The sequence below is a fragment of the Siphateles boraxobius genome, unplaced genomic scaffold (genome assembly GCF_051911475.1).
Source record: "Siphateles boraxobius isolate OS27281-9 unplaced genomic scaffold, OSU_SipBor_1 9, whole genome shotgun sequence".
NCBI classification, from domain to species: domain Eukaryota; kingdom Metazoa; phylum Chordata; class Actinopteri; order Cypriniformes; family Leuciscidae; genus Siphateles; species Siphateles boraxobius.
The window spans coordinates 28,215,755-28,234,701 of NW_027509219.1; the positions used below are offsets into that span (position 1 = coordinate 28,215,755).

The 18,947-nt window shown below is 37.3% G+C and overlaps 1 protein-coding gene across 4 annotated transcripts in view; it reads right to left on the reverse strand.

The window, feature by feature from the left end:
* The window catches only part of fnbp1l (formin binding protein 1-like), a 54,975-nt gene that overhangs the window by 10,631 nt on the left and 25,397 nt on the right, over positions 1-18,947 (reverse strand). For all 4 annotated transcript variants that reach the window (XM_077222761.1, XM_077222759.1, XM_077222760.1 and 1 more), the window contains exons 2-8: positions 9,588-9,703; positions 5,036-5,086; positions 3,224-3,371; positions 3,065-3,127; positions 1,375-1,479; positions 1,052-1,180; positions 188-334 (exon numbers count right to left, since the gene is read on the reverse strand). In XM_077222761.1, the coding sequence (XP_077078876.1) occupies positions 188-334; positions 1,052-1,180; positions 1,375-1,479; positions 3,065-3,127; positions 3,224-3,371; positions 5,036-5,086; positions 9,588-9,703 (759 nt within the window). The remainder of the gene's footprint in view (positions 1-187; positions 335-1,051; positions 1,181-1,374; positions 1,480-3,064; positions 3,128-3,223; positions 3,372-5,035; positions 5,087-9,587; positions 9,704-18,947) is intronic.

Genomic DNA, 18,947 nt, shown 5'->3' on the forward strand with positions numbered 1-18,947 from the left:
AAACATTGTTGTGCTGCTTAATGTTTGGAAAACCATGTGACTTTTTGTTTTGTAAAATGTCTTTACGGTACAACTTTTGAACTTTTATACATTGCTAATATTTCATAATAGAATTTATAGATGTTTTACCAGTACTGAATTCCTTTTTGAATGGCTCTTAAAAGCCTAAAAGTGTTTAAGCACTTACCCTACGCTCATCCACATTTTTAGCAGCGGTCACCATGCCCTCCAGGCATTTTGAGACAATGGGAATGACTCTTCGTTCCACCTCGGCAAAAGTCCGGTACGTCTCCCCAAGCTTGACCGTCCGCCGTTCATCCATGTCCTGCAGATTCTACAAGCACATGAACACAGAGGTTACAGAACTACATAAATAAAATTACAAAGATACGTTTTGATTTATTAGATCTTTCCTGTGGATGGCTACAAACCAAATAGAGTCTATTACAGTGCTTTATTTGTTAACTAAAAAGACTACCATTAAGGGACGAGTTCACACAGAAAGCATTTTAGCTGTTAAAAACACAAGACGCAGGTCAGTAGATTGAAAAAAAGCACACGGGTAAAGATGTCCATCTAGTGAACGTTTACATAGAAAAACAATAGAAAAGTAGCACAGTCGAATGGTAAAGCGCGTTAAGAATAGTTTTCGTTCATTTAAATAAAGCTGAAATAGAATATAAATGGTACATGAAAACTTAAACTATAAAGAAAACTGGAAATCGCAACTAACTGGAATAAAATACGTTTAAGTACTAAAACTAATTAAACTAAAATAAATTCAAGCTAAATGGAAAAATTCTATTTTCTTTTCAATTCTATTTTTTAAAAAACTAATAAAAATGATAAAAACCCATAAAATGAAACTGAAAATAAGAAAGTCAAAGCTAATTCACAATATTAATGAATACTATAATATTATATAATTAAAACTAAAACACTAGCACTACTTATTGTTCAGCGAGTATAATCTACACAGCTTTAGACTTCAAGAACTCACGAAAACATTTCAATTAAAATATCAGAAACTTAAGATCGGGGACATCATCACCTTGAATATTTGAGGGATGGACACGTTGAAATGTTTCCACTGTTCAGCATTAAAGTTCTGCAACTGGGCTGCATACTCGTTCTTGCTCTCCTCCGCCATGTGTTGTCTCAGATACAGCTGGGACTTTGCCTAAGACAGAATGAATGGTCATCTGATTACCAATACGTCAGGAATACAGCTCAGGCCTCAGGACGACTTCCTAGTCTTAGACCAGAAACTGCATTCAAGTGCTATTTTTCAATGTTTTTACAAAATGATTCAGACAACGTTCAGTCAATAATTATAAGAATTTATGTAGAGTATATCAGGATCACAGAAACTACCTTTTCCACCTCTGACTTTGTGGCGTTGATGTCATTGTCTAGCCTGTCGTAGATCATTTGTGATTTTTCTGCCTCTTTGCATTCCCGTTCAAACTTCTTTTTACTCTGTGAAATCCATACGGAAAAGGAGACACACATGTTGATGGGCTGTCAAAACAGGCATGAAACATTTCCTGTATTGCTATGTGAGCATTAGCAATCCTTCCTGCATATAAACTGTCAGGATTTGATATAGTAGTAACATAAATACAGATAATCTTACAAACAAACATCCAAAACAGTTCTGAGAGTGAGAGCGATAATGAAATTTGTGTAATAGCTTCCAGAGCATCTGTGTTTCATTTTGTGACAGTGCAAGAAAGAGGAATACCTAAGTTATTACGACATGGTCATTCTCAACGCCAGATTCAGCTGTTGCTGGCCTTAAGCTGCAGCAACCTAAAAGCTGCACAAATACTCTATGAGACGCACTGACAGACAGGAAACGTACAGGATGCAGGAATGCAGTGGAGGGTATGAATTGGAGCGAGAGGGAGAATGGAAAGAAAGAGCTTGAGAAGATGAATGCGGCGCAGGAAGGTTTCCATTTGTGCACTGCCAACAGTCTTTGTCACTTCTTCTGTTTTGTACTTGCACATAAACACGCACAGTCATCTGGATCTGTATAAATCTGGACCCCAGGTCACAGCTGGAGGAGAGGTTGTGAATCGGCCACTCGCACTCAGACACAGACACAACTGTCCAACTAGCAGTACAAACACAATCAATCCTAAATATCGCTGATGCTATTCCATACTCTCTGTGTTTGATACCAGTACCAGTACCTTCACTCAGTAGATTGAAAAAAATGCACGGTTAAATATGTCCGTCTAGTGCGCCTTCACATTGAAAAACAATGGAGAAGTAGCACAGTCAATTGGAAAAGCACATTAAGAATAGCTTTTGTTAATTTAAATAAAGCTGAAATAAAATATAATATAAATATTAAATGAAAAACTACAAAGAATATTAGAAATGGCAACTAACTGGAATAAAATGAGTTTAAGTACTAAAATAACTCAAACTAAAACAAAAATAAATTCAAACTAAATAGAAATGTTCTACTGTCTTTTAAATTTTATGTAAAAAACAGCTAACAAAAATGACAAAAAGCACAAAATTAAATTTAGAAAAAGAAAACTGAAAATAAGAAAATCAAAGTTAATTCAAAATATTAATGAATACTACAATAGCTGATAACAGATGCTATTCCAAACTTTCTGTGGTTGATACCCATACAAGTGCAATTTCATGCCTCTTGCTACCTATTTCCAATGTACAACAAAAATAACATGCCATTGAATAATAAAACAATGTAAAAAATATCTAAATATTTATATAAACACTGCATTGTTTTTTAGAAAATAATTATTTCAAATAATTATTTATTAAAAGTAAACAGTCACTAATTAAATTACAACAAATTAATTAAAAAATAAAGATAAATTACATAAACAAGTTTTGATGTCTCCTTAATAGTACCCAGCAGTCAAATAAACATTAAACATTAAATTAAACAAAAATGCCTGATTAATAAGGATGAATGGGCATACACACAAGCCTATCACACAGACTGCGCATAAGTCCAGATTCTATACTCGGCACTACTGATTTCTTTTTGAAGCAGTACAAGTACCAGTACATTACTTACATTGTCCATGTGTTTCCAGCACTGGTCTAGATACTGTTGGGTCTTCCGTCCCTCCTGGAGATGCTGTTGATCAGACATAACAAACAAATGTTTAATACAACTTGTCTTGAACTGCACCAGAACATGCAGGTGTCTCAGGTGTATGTATTCGGCACTCACATGTTTCCTCTCTGCCTTCAGGTCCTGTGAGTACCTCATCAGCTCCCCATACACGTTGTGCCCCATCTCCTCGGCAACGACCTCTCGCTGACCTGCGTAGTCATTCAGCTCGTTCAGTATGGAGTAGAATGACAGACAGGATGTGAACCTGCAAGAGGAAAATATGCAATGTAAAAAATAATACTACATATAATCTTGTTTGTTTATTTTTATTTCCATATCAGCATCAATGACTATTTTCATGGCAAAATCTAAATATTATTGACTTTTTTATTTATTTAATTGTTTTAGAGACAAAAAAAATAGAAAGACATGATTCTTACAGCACTGCAATAAAAACTATATCATCTTTCAATTTGATATTTGACAAAACTATATCCAGTTCCATCAAACAAATCAAATTTTGCAAGCCTATTTCGATTCGTTAAAATGACAAAATAAGCATTAGAAGTCAACTGATATGTTTTGTTGTTGTTGGGTTTTTTTTTTTTCAAAGCCCAAAGCAGGGTAGCTGCTAGTCAGTGTAAAACCCACTGTCATCACATTTATATATATTAGAAAAGTTTAAAAGACCTTAATATGTATTTTTAGAACATTTGAAGCTCTTGCATCTGAACTAAAGGTTTACGTTCTAATTTGGGACAATTTCTTGGACATTCAATGCCCTCATTAAAAATGAATTGCGTTTATCAGCAGTCGCACACAGCTTCTCCTCAGGTTGCCGCCATGGCCCCTGGGGGCCGGAAGTCTCTAGTCTATCTGTATGTTGATATTGACTAAGGGCCAGCCTGTAAGGCATGACTAGCTCACTATATTAAAAATCCCCCTTTACAAACACACAAAAAGATGTTCGTCTCTCCTCTTTAGGGATGTGTGTGTAATGCAAGGGCTGGACGGAGATGTTTTTGTCCAAAGCAAATGTCCCCCCCACCTCCAGGGTTGAGTTCTAATCAGCGGGCTACACTACATGAGGAATGTCCTGGGACAAAAACACATGCTGGGAGAAATTATGCCTATCTAATGGAATTCATTACGGGATATGGGAGGGACTCGAGCTGACACCCATCGTATACTCCCCCGTTTCTGCTTTCAACCGTAATCTAGAGCCAACAGGGTAGAAACATGCTGGTTAGGAAAGCAACTACAACCAAAATGTACAATGAAATAATGCCATGAGCTAAAAGTACGAATGTAAAAAATGTACAGTTGTAGTGAAACAAATGGATTTCATTCTGTCATTGGATCCAACGGTAATGAATATGTAATGAGTGTATTAGAATATTGATAGTGAGTTTTATTTTAGTATCACTCAATACTAAAATAGTTTTTTATTAATATTTGAATTAGCTTTTAGTTTTATTTGTTTAGTTATTTTAAGTTTTTATTTTTTTTATTTTACCATGTAGGTTTAATTTATTTTGTCTTAGTTTTAGCTCAGTTTTATTTTTTTCCATTTTTTTCATATACTATTTATATTTTATTTTATTCAATTAACAAAAATATTTGTATTAGTTTTAGACAGATATTGACTGTCTATGAGGAAAGAGACTGCAGAGTGATGTGAGAGACATGAAACTAGCCAAGCTAAGTAGGAAATCAGTCTTGTTCTTTGGACAACTATCAATTAAACAGTTTGAATATTTGACCAAGATAATGCCTGGACTGACCAATCAGAATCAAGCATTCTAAAGATACGTGTAACCGGCTATATCCAAATTGTGTTTTTGGTAGCTGCCATTAAAAACACGAATAGCTGTCAGAATAACCACTTAAAAATCTTTGGAGCAAGCAAATGTTTGCAATTTAACTCACCTGGGCTCATCCTCTTTGGATCGCTTGGGGCAATATTTCTTAACCAGACTCCTGTTGGGCAACAAAAAGAACCTTTTAGAACTCTCAGAGAACAACAGCTCATGTTCTGAATAGATCAATCAAAAGCACTCATTGGGGATTAGAAGAATATCCCTTAACATCAAAACTAAAGTTATTCACACAACCATGAAGAGAACAAGGAGTCTGTCTAGTGTGTTTACTTTATGCATCAGAGAATTAAAGTAGGCCACAGTAAACAGGCAAAACAAGTGATGGTATGCTAATCCGTCTTCCTTCTCCCCCCGTCCCACGCAATATAAACTCAAGGGAAGGAAAACAGAAACGAATCTTCTGTGGGAGCTCTTGGGAAGCTCTGCTGTGCTCCGGCATGGAATGGGGGATGGTGTGGGGGGGTCCGTTGAGTGTGCTCAGGGAGGAAGGCAACCCAGACCCCCATCGAGCGGAATTAATGATGTTTGGCACTTCCTTTATTAAAGCTTCCTCAAATCCACTTCATGAAACAGATCAAACGAAAACTCACTTCCCTTCTCTTTTAGTCTGGTTATGATTGGTTGTGTGCACTCATAACTAAAGTGCCTCAGCATCCTTTTTCAGATGCAGCAAAAACACAAGCATCAAACTGATGCAAGAGTTGCCTGTTTTGATGTGAAAAGAAACATGTTACGTCCACTTCAAAGTGTAATGTTAAAACCCTTTTTTGACAGACAATAAATAGTAGAAGTGGGAAAACAGTCCAAATGTTTTTTGGTCAATGAGTGCATTTACATGCATGTTCTTAAACCAAGTATGCTTAAGCCAATGATGAGTGTGGGCATGTAAACGCGTTAAACCGTTTTCCTTTAATGGCATCAGGTCATGAACGGCTTAAGAATAAACTGTCCATTATCCCGTTTCGCCCAGCATGTAAACACCTTAACCGGTGTTCTGCCAGCTTATTGAAGTGCGCATGTGTGATATCTGTGACAGGAAAGCATCCCTATACGGCAGATTTAAGCACATCCAGTAAGTGTTTTGTGGTAGGGGAGGAGAAATATCGCAAACTCAGACTTTTTCTTGACACAAGAAATATATAAAATGTGTTCTCATTCTCAAAGGACAGGTAGTACAGTTCAAATATGAGAGAAGAAAGAGTCTGTGTAAGTTCCCACTGAAATTTTGAAATACACTGAGGTTTTGTAATGCTTTAGCTTATTTAAAATCACAACTTTTTGGTAGTTAGAGTATTGGTGTGCATGTAAACATGCTCATTGTATTAATTATTTTGTAATATGTTAAATGTACTCAATGGTATTTTGCATTAAAAATAGGTTTTGTTAGTCTGTTAATATGGCTATAAGATTAACATATTAATTTAATTAATCTGTTAATTTGGCTATTAGATTAACAGATTTATTGAATTAATTGCAAAGAACCATTGCATTTGTAATAACTATATAAATATTTATAAGAATATATTAATTCTAAATAAATGATTTGTTTTGATACACACACACACACGCACATACAATACCCCAAACAAATAATAAATCATATTTATAATTCATTTTTAAAAAATAAAAATTTGGAAATAAAAATATTTTTTATTTACTCAATTTGAGCATTATTTGAAAGAGACAACTGGACAGTATCTGAAAAGGCTATTTTTAATAGAATAATCAAATAAATGAATCAACTAATTAATCATTCAAGATAGTTTTAAATAGAAAAAAAATCTATGGAAAAAATAATGCAGAAAGAGATTATTATAATTTTTTAAAATGACATTAAAAATCAAACACGGGTAATGTTCATTGGCTCCATTCACCCCTCACTACGGAAACCCTTGAGAGAGAAAACCGTCATGGTGTTGCCATGTGTGACGGTGCGCGTCTCAGGGGGGGTTTAGAGAGTATTGTGGGACCTGTCAGGTAGAATGAATGTGGTACTACACTAGTACCTAAAATGAGATTTGAGAGGGGGGAAGAGGAGCGACTCTATAACCGTATCCAGGCAACAGCAAAATGTCCACAGGGACCAAGACATCCCGGGAGAGGAGAGGAGAGGTGAGGAGAGAAGGCCCCAGCTGCAGTCACTGCGTGTCCCTTTGGCGAAAACACAGCGTGTCTCTCATTCTCAGTTTGATCTCATATCAAATCTTACAACTTGGAGCCTGCGGGGATTTTTGACCCGATGCGTCTCTCACCCTCACCCTGAATCCCAAGGTAAAAAGCAATATTACCACATAAGGGAATGATGGAGGGGGGGGGGGGGGTCAATTACATGGGTCAATGCAGATGTGCTCATTAGGACAATTAAAGCCCTATTATAAAACGGATTGAGATTGCACACCAGTTGAACACTATAATAATGTGCAAAATAATGTACAGTTAGGCTGATGAAGTAACATATATTATGTTTTTGTTCTTCTAGCAACATCATTACCGTAAAACTTCAAATAATAGCCGAGTCCCAAATAGACGCCTGTCTCTTTTACACGCCTGATGTGGCGGCGGGTTTGGGTAAATAAAGGCCAGTCTCAAATAGAGGCCAGGGTCTGTTTTTTTAGTTTCGGGTAGTATTTAATCTTCTAAAACCCATCAGATCGTTCGCTTTTTGGCGGCCGCCAAAGCAAATTTGTGTCCCGCCAAAGCCTTTTTTGATCGATGAGTGATGTAGAATAGAATGACTGCTGCACTTGACAGGGCGCAAACGAGCAGAGGGAGCGCCCCGGCCGCACGCACTCTCGCGTCTTCAAACAACACAAGCGCTATCTCTATCCCTCGCGCATATTAATCAAAATCAATAGTCACGATATTAAAAGGTCGGAAGACCGCAGTTTCACGTGGAGCATTTGGAGATTTTTAGAGATTAGAGACTCTAGGAACATCTCAATCAACAACATCTCAACACTAAATTATACAGGCCTGTCTCATATAGACGCTCATCTCAAATACAAGCCGATGCAGTTCGACAATTTGGGAAAATAAAAGCCTGGGCTATTATTTGAAGTTTTACGGTAAATTACTTAAAGGTAAGGTGGGCAATTTTAAAGCAGCTAGCAGTAGCAAGCTAGCTTTGAAATCATAAGATCCCACCCTCTCTTCAGTGCATCTCCAAATCACATGAACACGCCACACAGCCAGAGTATAGTCTGCAAAGCGTCAAGAGAGACCACATTACATTACCTCATGTCTTAAAGCAAATAACATGACAGCGCTTTGACTTATACCACCTGACTGCTACAGATTTATTTCAGAGTTGATAGTGTTGAAATAAAAAAAGCATAAATCCGAGACTGAGGACGTGCACCGCTCCGAGTAGAAAGTCATGGGTGGCCATCTCTTAACTGCGGTAGTTATGGTGTGAAAGCAGCATAAGCTTGTTGTTTTGGTTTAGGGGGAACTTTAAAAGGCGGCTGCTGTTTGTTTGCTGTGCTCTGTGACTTTCTGCCCACAACTTTACATAGCCTCATGGAACGTGCTGATGACGTGTGATATGGAAATACATACATTGTCAGGCAGGTAAGGCCATCCTTTATTACATTCAGGCAGAATACAATGAATAGTTGAATATTTTTTTGTTTTTATGTGCAATTTTAAATAAACTGAACTTTGTGTGATTTCAATGAGCAAACAGCAAACATTTTTTTTAATGATAATTACAGATTAAGAGTAAGAAATTGTTAATAGATTGTTGCAATACCTGTAAACTTCAGGGATTGGTCACTATTAATTGACTAGTTAAAGGATTAGTTCACTTTTTAAAAAACTTTTGCTGATAATTTACTCACCCCCATGTCATCCAAGATGTCCATGTCTTTCTTTCTTCAGTTGAAAAGAAATTAAGGTTTTTGATGAAAACATTCCAGGATTTTTCTCCATATAATGGACTTGACTGGGTACCAAACGGTCCAAGGTCCAAATGACAGTTTCAGTGCAGCTTCAAATGGCTTCGAACGAGTTTGAACAGAAGAGTCACGAATGTGCATCACAGAACAGAGCAAGGCGAGCATTTGTGCTTATAAAACTAACTTTTTTATTTATTTTTGAAATGACCGATCGTTTCGCAAGATAAGACCCTTATTGATCGTCTTGTGTCGTTTAAAGCCCTTTGAAGCTGCACTGAAACTGTCATTTGGACCTTGGACCGTTTGGTACCCCATGAAGTCCATTATATGGAGAAAAAGCCTGGAATGTTTTCATCAAAAACCTTAATTTCTTTTCGACTGAAGAAAGAAAGACATGGACATCTTGGATGACATGGGGGTGAGTAAATTATCAGCAAAAGTTTTTTAAAAAGTAAACTACTCCTTTAACCAAATTCATCATCATACTATACAGGGCTTCCTTGTGACCAATTAGTCAGCTAGTTGTTCAAGAAATGTACCCAGATGATTCTATAAGTATGTAGTTAAGTGCACCTCTAGTAAACATGGCTACAAAGATAGAATCTGAATCAGTGCTTCAGTACCATTCACTTAAATCATTCACTTTTTATTAGCCCATTTATTTCATGTTTTATTAGCAAAATAAAGCCCCTATTAGATGCTCACCGTAGCTGCTTTGCATAGACCTGCTCGATCTCCAGACGCTCCTTGACGAACTTTGCATAGCGCTCTAGGAAGTCGATTCCCCACTGCGTGTGTTTGTCGAGATTCTCGAACTGGTCCTGATCAAGGAAGAAAGCAGAAAAGAGAGAGAGATCCAGTGAGAGGGAGTTTGATCTGTCACTGGGCTGCTGGTGCCAGACAGGAAACATGAATATGGAAGGACTTGTTTGAAGAATATTAAACATTTGCAGGGTGAGTGCAGAATATAAATCAATGCTAAATAAACATCCACATAACAAACAAGGATTGTTTCATTGCTTTGAACTCATTTTCAACCAAGTCAAGATGAAAATCACTCTTCTCTTATAAGGCATATTTAAAAGTCAAGTCAGAGTTTTGGGAAATACTCCTCTGCAGTTATGTATCATGCTATAAAAAACTTTATCCTTCATTAACCATTCCAATCGTATCCAACTCTTGATGATTCTACATGCCATCTTTTGCCATACGCGAGAGACAGTCCATGAATTTTCTTGGTGATGATTTTCCAGGGCAGGTCACCAGGTCTTTCCCTAACCCTTCCCAAACAATTTAGCATCTCCAATTCACATATACTGCATGCTTTTTGGATTGTGGGGGAAACCGAAGCACCCAGATGAAACCCACACAGACAAAGAAAAGACTCCTGGCACTACCCACTGAGCCGCCCATAGAAACATATACTGGGGTTGTAAATGTAGGTACCAGCCTTCTTCACAAAATCTCACTGATTTATCTGTTATTTCAGACATGCTGAAAGATATCCGCCTTCTTCATACAGCCAGCTTGGATGAAGAATCGGATGAGCAGAAAGTTCAAGCTCAAGACTGTTACATCACATTCCTCACCACCAACACGACAGCACAGACACGGTGGATCCAAACAGTCCATCTGGGTTCTGAGCAAAAAACAACTCTACGGAGGAGTAAGTGACATCTACAGCTTTACATTGTAGGACTATTTATGGTAAAGCCTTGGATTTAGCCAGACTGAGAGCGAGAACAAGATGCACCTAAAATGAAACACTGAGTAGCTAAATAACTTTTTTGTTATAGAGGGCTCACAATCACTTAAAACAATTCTGTAAAAATGTAAATATTATATAAAAAATTTATGTTAAATAAAAAAATTGAAATGCATATTTTTTAATTATTTACTAATAATTTAATTACATATAATAATTATTTATTAAAACTATTTATTTATTTATTATTTACTTATTTTCTTTATTTATTTTTTGTCACAAGTGTGACCATTACAGCCCGGTGAGGTCTCAGACTGAAGACCTGTCTTTATGAACTGAACGTGAATGCCGCCACAAGCTGTATAGTCTCAGTCTGTCATGGGTCAGACGAGGCTTTATGATGATGATGATGATCTCTGAGAAGTAGAGAGAAATAGACAAGCTGTGTATTAGCCCGAGGCAGAGCCAGTCTGTTCACAGGAGGCACAAGACAGTCTATCCACTGTTCACCAGGAGACAAGAGACACAGTAATGCAGCTTCAAAGACTTGATCAAAAAACCAAAACAACTAATATCAAACAAACTATGATGTAATATAAATCATTTTTTAATAAGCACACATGCATAGATACATACATGACTTCTCAACATTGGTCAAATATCATGACCTGAATGATGACATGGTCATTTTAAGATACATTACATGTGACTGATTATTTCCACAGTCCAACCTGGGGTTAAGACAGCTAGCAGGTTATGAACCTACAAGCTATTCCAGCTCAGATCTTAAACCACTACACATCATGCGTTCCCGCCAAGGGAGAAGAGGGGAGCTTTGTTCTGGAGTTGACAGGCCGCCAGCGTACTTCCTCCACTGGAGAACAATGTACAAAACGCCATTACAAGCACCTTACGGACAGCACAGATTACAAACTCATTTAATCAGCCTCCCCCTGAGGACTTCTGATGAACGTCATCAGGAATAGAACACACGACTGATGAGAAACGCAGTGAAACCCATTAGTGAACCCAGCAAAAGATCCCTGACAATTACATGTGACACCAAGAACATACACTACAGGACGGCAATGACACATTAACACACTGACCCCAACACATTTTACACAGAGATAAACATTAGTCGCAAAAAAAATTTCAGAGTTTTCTAGAAAGGTACTTGACATCTGAGTTTTCTCTATGAATGACAGGTCAAGCAGAGTCAGTGGTAACACTAACTAAGAATGTGCATTATTTAAGAATATCTTCTGGTCAATACAAAATAGCCAATAATGATGTTAATGTAATGGCAGATATAAAATTTGATACTCTTTTTTAATAGTATAATATAATATACTAAAATCTATAATTTAACACCCAAATTTGGCATGTCCAGATCAGGTTTTTTTGTACCTCCAATCTGAGTCAGAAACTCAATATTCCAAAATTGAGTATCTGCCAATACAGAGTCCCGATCCGACACTTGTATTTTCCTAATGCTTGGTCCACACTTCAAGAATATTTAAGTTATTAAAATCAATCCAAAGTATACAGGGGTGTGCAAAGTGTTTCTCATGGGTTTAAATGTAAAAAAAAGGTGCATCTATCACAAGTAACTCCAATATAACAATTACCACAGTCATTCTATACAGTGGTAGACATTGTAAACAGACTGTGCGGTCACAAATCTGAATATGGGACTAATGATATAAACGTCTCGTATTTTGTATAATAAGCAGAATAATTGCAACAGTGGATTTAAGGTTAGAAAGCGTGAAGCTCGCAGTGTCAGAATGCCAATCTGTCAGTCAAGTTACTCAAGTCCAAAGCGAGACGCAACCACAGCGATGAGTTATGGCAACTATGTCTCACATAGTCTGATTGCAAAGAAATATAAAAGAAATGACTTTCAAATTGTTACAAAAGTGATATATATATTTTTTTTGTTGCTAAAATTAATATGGTCAACATTCAGCTAATATATCATACATATAACCCGGCCCTAACACTTAATATTCAACCTAACACTTCAATACTTCAGTCAAGCCAATACAAGAAAATTGGCTTGACTGAGCTCATCTGTTCAGTGGCTTGTATTTTGAGCTGACTTGGATGTTTCCGTTATACTACTGACAGCATCTTACTTAACTAATGACTGCATCCCTAATTTATCAGAGAATGAAAGAAAGAGTAGAGACAGAGAGACAGTGGCGACGATAAAGTGCAATTAAGATAAAACTAGAATCTCGTCGCTCTTGCTCTGTTTGCACACAATATCAGTAGTTAATGATTACTCTGGGCTAGAACTGTCATGACAGACATTAGGCAGAATCTTCAAAACACAGCGAGCCATTCAACGACATCACCTGACATTCAAATCACATGGGGTGGGAGGTTTAAATCCAAATGAGCTCCCTAGAACTGATGAGTGTTGCATAAACGTAATGCAGACGTGTGTGTGGGTGTTTCTCCAGACGGGGAGGGAGTATTACACACAGTCCTGCCGGTTCAATGCCGGGCGCTGCTGAAATCGAGGAAATCACCTTAGCAGCACACTGATGCTTCACTAAAGTGGAAAAACAGTATCCCCCCCCCCACCATCTTCCAGCCTTTAAGTGTCATAACACACGCATACACAGCAGTTAAGGAAATAAAATACTGAGATGAATTATAACCACATACTAGGGACATTTTCAAAATTAACTAGTCAGTGGCTATCTGAATGACCAGAAAACTAGCTTGTGTTAAAGAAGCCCAGTAAATCAGGCTGGTTTCGAATCATAGCAACAAGAAACTAATTAGGCACGTTTCTTATGGAATCTGATTCTGGACCCAATGTAATTGATCACTACTAAGGTGTATCTATATTGCATGTTTTCAAAGTAATTATTCTTGTACTTTTGGCTTTGCCTTTACTCCTTATTAAAGTACTATACGTATATTTCTTAAGCCCCTTTCACACAGCAATCACGGTAAATTACCATAAAATTACCAGAATGACTTTACCGGTAAATACACAAATATGCTGTTCACACAAGCAACGGTGTTCTGGCTTAATACTGGTAAGAGATCATTCACACATCCAACTACAGAGCCACAGCGCTGATGAATGGAAAAAGACAGGGACTCTGAAAAAAGCGGCGAGACATGGCGCAAAGGTCAAATATGTCCATACAGTGCATATATTTACATACAGAAACTATTGAAAAGCAGCTGAGCTTACTGTAAACAGTGCAGAATAATCACATCATCTCCATAAGAACTTTATGAATGGCCAAAAACAGACTTTTCTCATTAGAGCGTTCTGACTTCTTACCTGCTCATACGGTAATCTTCATTCTGCTTTACGAAAATTGGCATTATACATACTAATGCCCTAAATACTTTAAAGGGCATAGGAACAGTCCCCAGCCCTAAACTCTAAACATTAACTAGATTAACCAGAAATCTGGTCTATGGTCAGTGTAAAGAGGGACTTCTATTGAAATAGGCATAAATCATATAACCAAATGAGTGAACAGATAAATAGAATGTTGCTACCAATCAGCACAGAGGGTCACCGGGTCCTGGAGTGGGTGTGGCTTAAAGTGAAGCATAACAACTGGAGTGTCGTAGATTAATACTCACATGTTCAACGTAAAGAGGAAAATGCTTTCTTTCAGTATCAGTTATTTTTGTATAATTATGACTTGCCTAAATTTTTAAACATCTCATTTAATTTATATAGAAACATAATAAATATAAATATAAATATAATAATAAATATAAATAAAATCCATCTATCTGTGGGGATACATTTGCATAGCTACTCCAGGAGGGGAAAATAGCAGCATTAAAAAGAAAAGATTAATAGCAGCATTGATAGTTCTAATATGTCTAATTTGTTCAGAGGGTTTTGAACTACACAAATGGCAGATTGGCCAACCAGCAGGTTCTCTCTAAATACACACAAACACACACCAAAACACACCTATGACATCCAACAAACAGCTTGAGCCATGGTTCTTGGTGGCATGTGTTCCCCTGACTGGCCCGTATGCACTAATGATGAAAAGGAGATGGTGGTCTGTTAGCTTATTGTGAGGGTCTGTTCTTTTGGCTGGAGGGATTACACAAGCTCACGACTATGGACGCTGAATTAAAATCTTTCACACATCTTTGCTCACACTCAAAACCCAGCCTGTTCATATATTATACAGTGTAAATGAAACAAAGGCAGCAGCCAAGTCCTGGCATAATACATCCAATTCTCTGGCTGGTGCCCGGTTACTGTTGGTGCCAGAGTTTGGTGAGCATGCTCAGTTTCTATCCTTACGTCACCTTCTCTTCCAAGCACTCATGAATAATTAATACCATGAGTTCCTGCAGGCTCCGCCTCCACAGACTGACTGGCAACTGCAGTTGCTAGGAGACAGAAAGAGGTGGGCCAATCTCAGTTTACAGAAACCTTATACAGTTCCTAAAGTTAAGTCTCAAGGGATGGAAACGTCCCAGACCCCCTGCAGAAGCAAATATGCCCACTCGCTATAGTCACTTTTGATGCGCATCAAATGAGAATTTTCAGTGAGAAAAGAGATGGGCTTCCTGAGGATTTCTTGTCGTGCTTGCAAAAGGAGATTGGATTTCCCTCCGCTGCCTCAAGATGAGGTCTCTAATGCAAGGTGATTCCAGCAATGCTCCTTTAACATTTTTCCAGACTCTCCCATTTCAAGATTCTTGTTTCTCCGCTAGTTATTTTGTGTTTCTTCCATTTCTCTCAGAAAATCGTGGTTGTTTTGTTCTAATGATCCTAATCAAGAATATCTGTCTTCATAATTTAAACATTCTCCAGCATGCTCTTCAATATGTAGAACTCTGCCACTTACATCTACTGTGGGAAAAGACTAATACATGTGAGCTTTCACAGATCACTGAACAACTATACACATGCATCCTAAGTCTTTAAATAGTTTAATGAATAATTAATAATAATAAAAGACAAATGATAACTTTTGCAAAAGTTAAATACATTTCTATATGTCTAGTGGTTGGAGTATGACAGTTATTTTTGGTAAAAATATTCTGAAGAAAAACATTTTTCTTTGGAATAACGTGCACTTTGGAACAATCATGCACAACAAGACCAGGAACGTACTAAGAAAGTCAAGTCAACAAACTGACCTTAAGTAAATGTCAGGCTGGACTGAACATTATTCTGAGAGGAGAACAGAAAAACAAAAAATGAGTCAAAAGTATTGTGAGTCGTTTATGTGGAAACTAGAACTGTCTAGAGAACCCACAGCAAGATTATCTATGAATCTAGACAGACTGAAAACTAACAAACTAAGGACTAGTTAGAGTTGAGATAATCGCAGCACTTGGGGTTAACACCTCTACAAGAAAACATTTCCAATTACACTGCAGTAGGGATGCAACGATTACCGGATTTCACAATTAACCGCGCTTTAAAACGTCACGGTTAATTAATCGTAAAGACTATGCTACACCGAGTGTTCTGCACGGAACGGAACTTTTGTACCAAATGAAAACAAGGTTACACCAGCGGTGCACCAGCTTAATGCCGTGCTCGTCAACCACTATGGCAGAGGGACTAGCAGCGACGCTCTATTTCCACCGAAAAAACGCTTTAAGGGCCTGTTCACAGATCGCGTCTTTTGCGCGCTCAAGTTCGTTATTTCAAATGTAGGCGCGCGGCATGCGCGCTCATAAGGGAAGCGACACGCTCGTTTTTTCCAAGCGCGTGCGCGCCGCATCGAGATAAAAACATCTCTACTTTTCATAATGCCGCAAGCGCACCTTAGGTCAAGTGACAAGAACCAACACAGCAACGACAGACGCCTCCGGAGCGCAACCGCCCTAGCGCTTTGAAAAAAGTGGCGTGCAACTTTCAGCTTTCAGTGCAACGTAAAAAAACAACAACAAAAAACAGCGGAATGTTTTGGTTACGCAAGTCTGTGGAAAACAGAATGTGACGTGCTCTCAAGAGTTTCAGTCAGTGAACATTTAACTTAATATCCTATTGCTTTCTCCTGTAAATGTTAGGCTTTGTAGTTTTAATATGCCCGGTGTAAAACACTAACATAAGATCAGGGCTATGTATACTTCTAGGACTACCAATTAACTGCATTTCAGTTATTAATAACACTGCATGAGAAATGTTCTCAGTTTCTTTCTATAATTTTTACTTAAACTTCAAACAAACAAACCAAAATAATGAGATTATAATAGATGATTTTCTAAAGGCACATTTAAAATTTGGATTAATAATTAAAAAAAGAGTATTAAAATAAGTACAATCATATTGGAGCGGATAACATTTGGACTATATTTGTTTTCTTTTAAAAGAAATACATAGTTAATATTTAGCTTACATTTAATTCAATAGAGCCAAATACTTTGAATAAGGTTTATTCTTATTTTCATTGGGATTTATTATCCCTTTATTTGTTTTTAAGTCAAATACTAACAAGATATTTTTTTCATGTTATCAAGTTTTCTACCTCAGGTTGAAAATAAATTTAGAACAAACTAAACACTTAATCATTTTGTGATCTATTTCAATCAAAGAGCCCTGTAGTCATTGACTTAATTTTTTATTTTTAAAAGAAAAATGCTGGATGTTTACAAAGCACTTCTCTTTAATTCCAAAGGAAGAAATTGATTATCGTTTGTCATTTTATAATTTTGTACTGTGGTGTGGCAAATAACACATTAAAATCTAGTGTTGAGTGTTCATGTGATATTATACATATAGTGTTGTGACATTAATTGATGCATAATAATCGTGATAATCGTTAAATCGTGATTATTTCTCAGACAATAATCGTACTAACAAAATCTGTAATCGTTGCATCCCTACAGTACACAGCACATTAAAATAAATCTTTTAAAACATAAGTATTGTTTCATTGCAGGTCTCTAAAGGCCGATCAAAAGAGCTTATCAGGAGACGCAAAACTTGAGACAATTTTTTGCAGCTAAAATTGCTTCACTACATTCACCGGCCTGAAAGTTCTACCAAGTGTCTGAAAAGGACAATATATTTGCGACATCATTGCGGAAACATTGCAACGACAGCAACCCTACAGCAATGACAGTAAGGAACAGGGCCGTGCAATTTTAGCAGAGCTGGAATGACGCGTTGACGCAATTGATTACGTCATTTATGTAAATTAGCCAATATGTGTGGAATGGTTCAATTCGTCTTGCTATCTATGTTCCCCAATGATGGTGTCTCCCGGGTATGCTGAATACCAGCCGTTGTTACAAAAATATCGAGCACGATCTAAAGTCTGGCTTTAAAGTGACAGAAGCCTAATATTCTTGCTGCCACCTGTGTCCTTGATGTTAATCAAACAGGAAAAGACAGAGAAAATTTCTCACTGCTATCTAGTAGGTTTAGTATCTATATTTAATTTATACAGAGAAGGCTTAAATAGACTCTGTGGGTCTAATTGAAGCCTTCTATTTATTAAGCGATCGGTATCGATGAACAGGAAAGCACGATACTGCTTCCAGTGTTTGGCCTCAAAAATCCTGACTGGAGCACCCTTACTTGTTTAATAGATTTGCTCTCTTCCATTTCTAACTCTGCACCAAATACAGACTTCAACTCAGATTGCATGCGAAGCAAAAATATTTTAGAAACTCCTTAAAATAGAACAAAATGTTTCTGAAAATCACAGTCAAAGTAAAGAAACAAAAATCTGGGGGTCTTAAAGGACAATGGACATCTCAGGAGAGGCATCTTCCAGAAGGCAAACATCCTGCGCTCAAATAATGACAGGAAGTGAGGTCAGTACGTGAACAATAACATGAAAATCTTACAGAGTTCTAGCATGGTGGAGCCGTACATGCGCAACTCTGTTCATTGCAATTGACATCTTGGAGACGGCTGGGATTGACAACAAAGAAATTCATGGATGCAAATTTTTCTTTGATGGCGCTTTGATATTTTTGTTGGATCTCTATATGTATGCCAGAAAGTTAAAAATTCAAATTGTCAGATAAAATCTTAGCCACACATGGAATGAGAATGTAACACACACACACACACACACACACACACACACACACACACACACACACACACACACACACACACACACACACACACACACACACGGCCTGTTGGGGAGGGGGGCAGGGAAAGGCAAAAATGTCACCCTGTCTTCATTACTTGAATCAGAGAGTACAAGCCTCAGGCATTGTTTAATATCAGTCCTTCCAATTCATCCAAAATCTAGCTGAGAGACCCCAAAAAGATCTACAGCACTTTTCATGAATTTTACATGGAGTACAAAAGAGACAGCAAATTTCATGAATTATACATGGAATACAAGAGACACAAAATACTTCCTTTG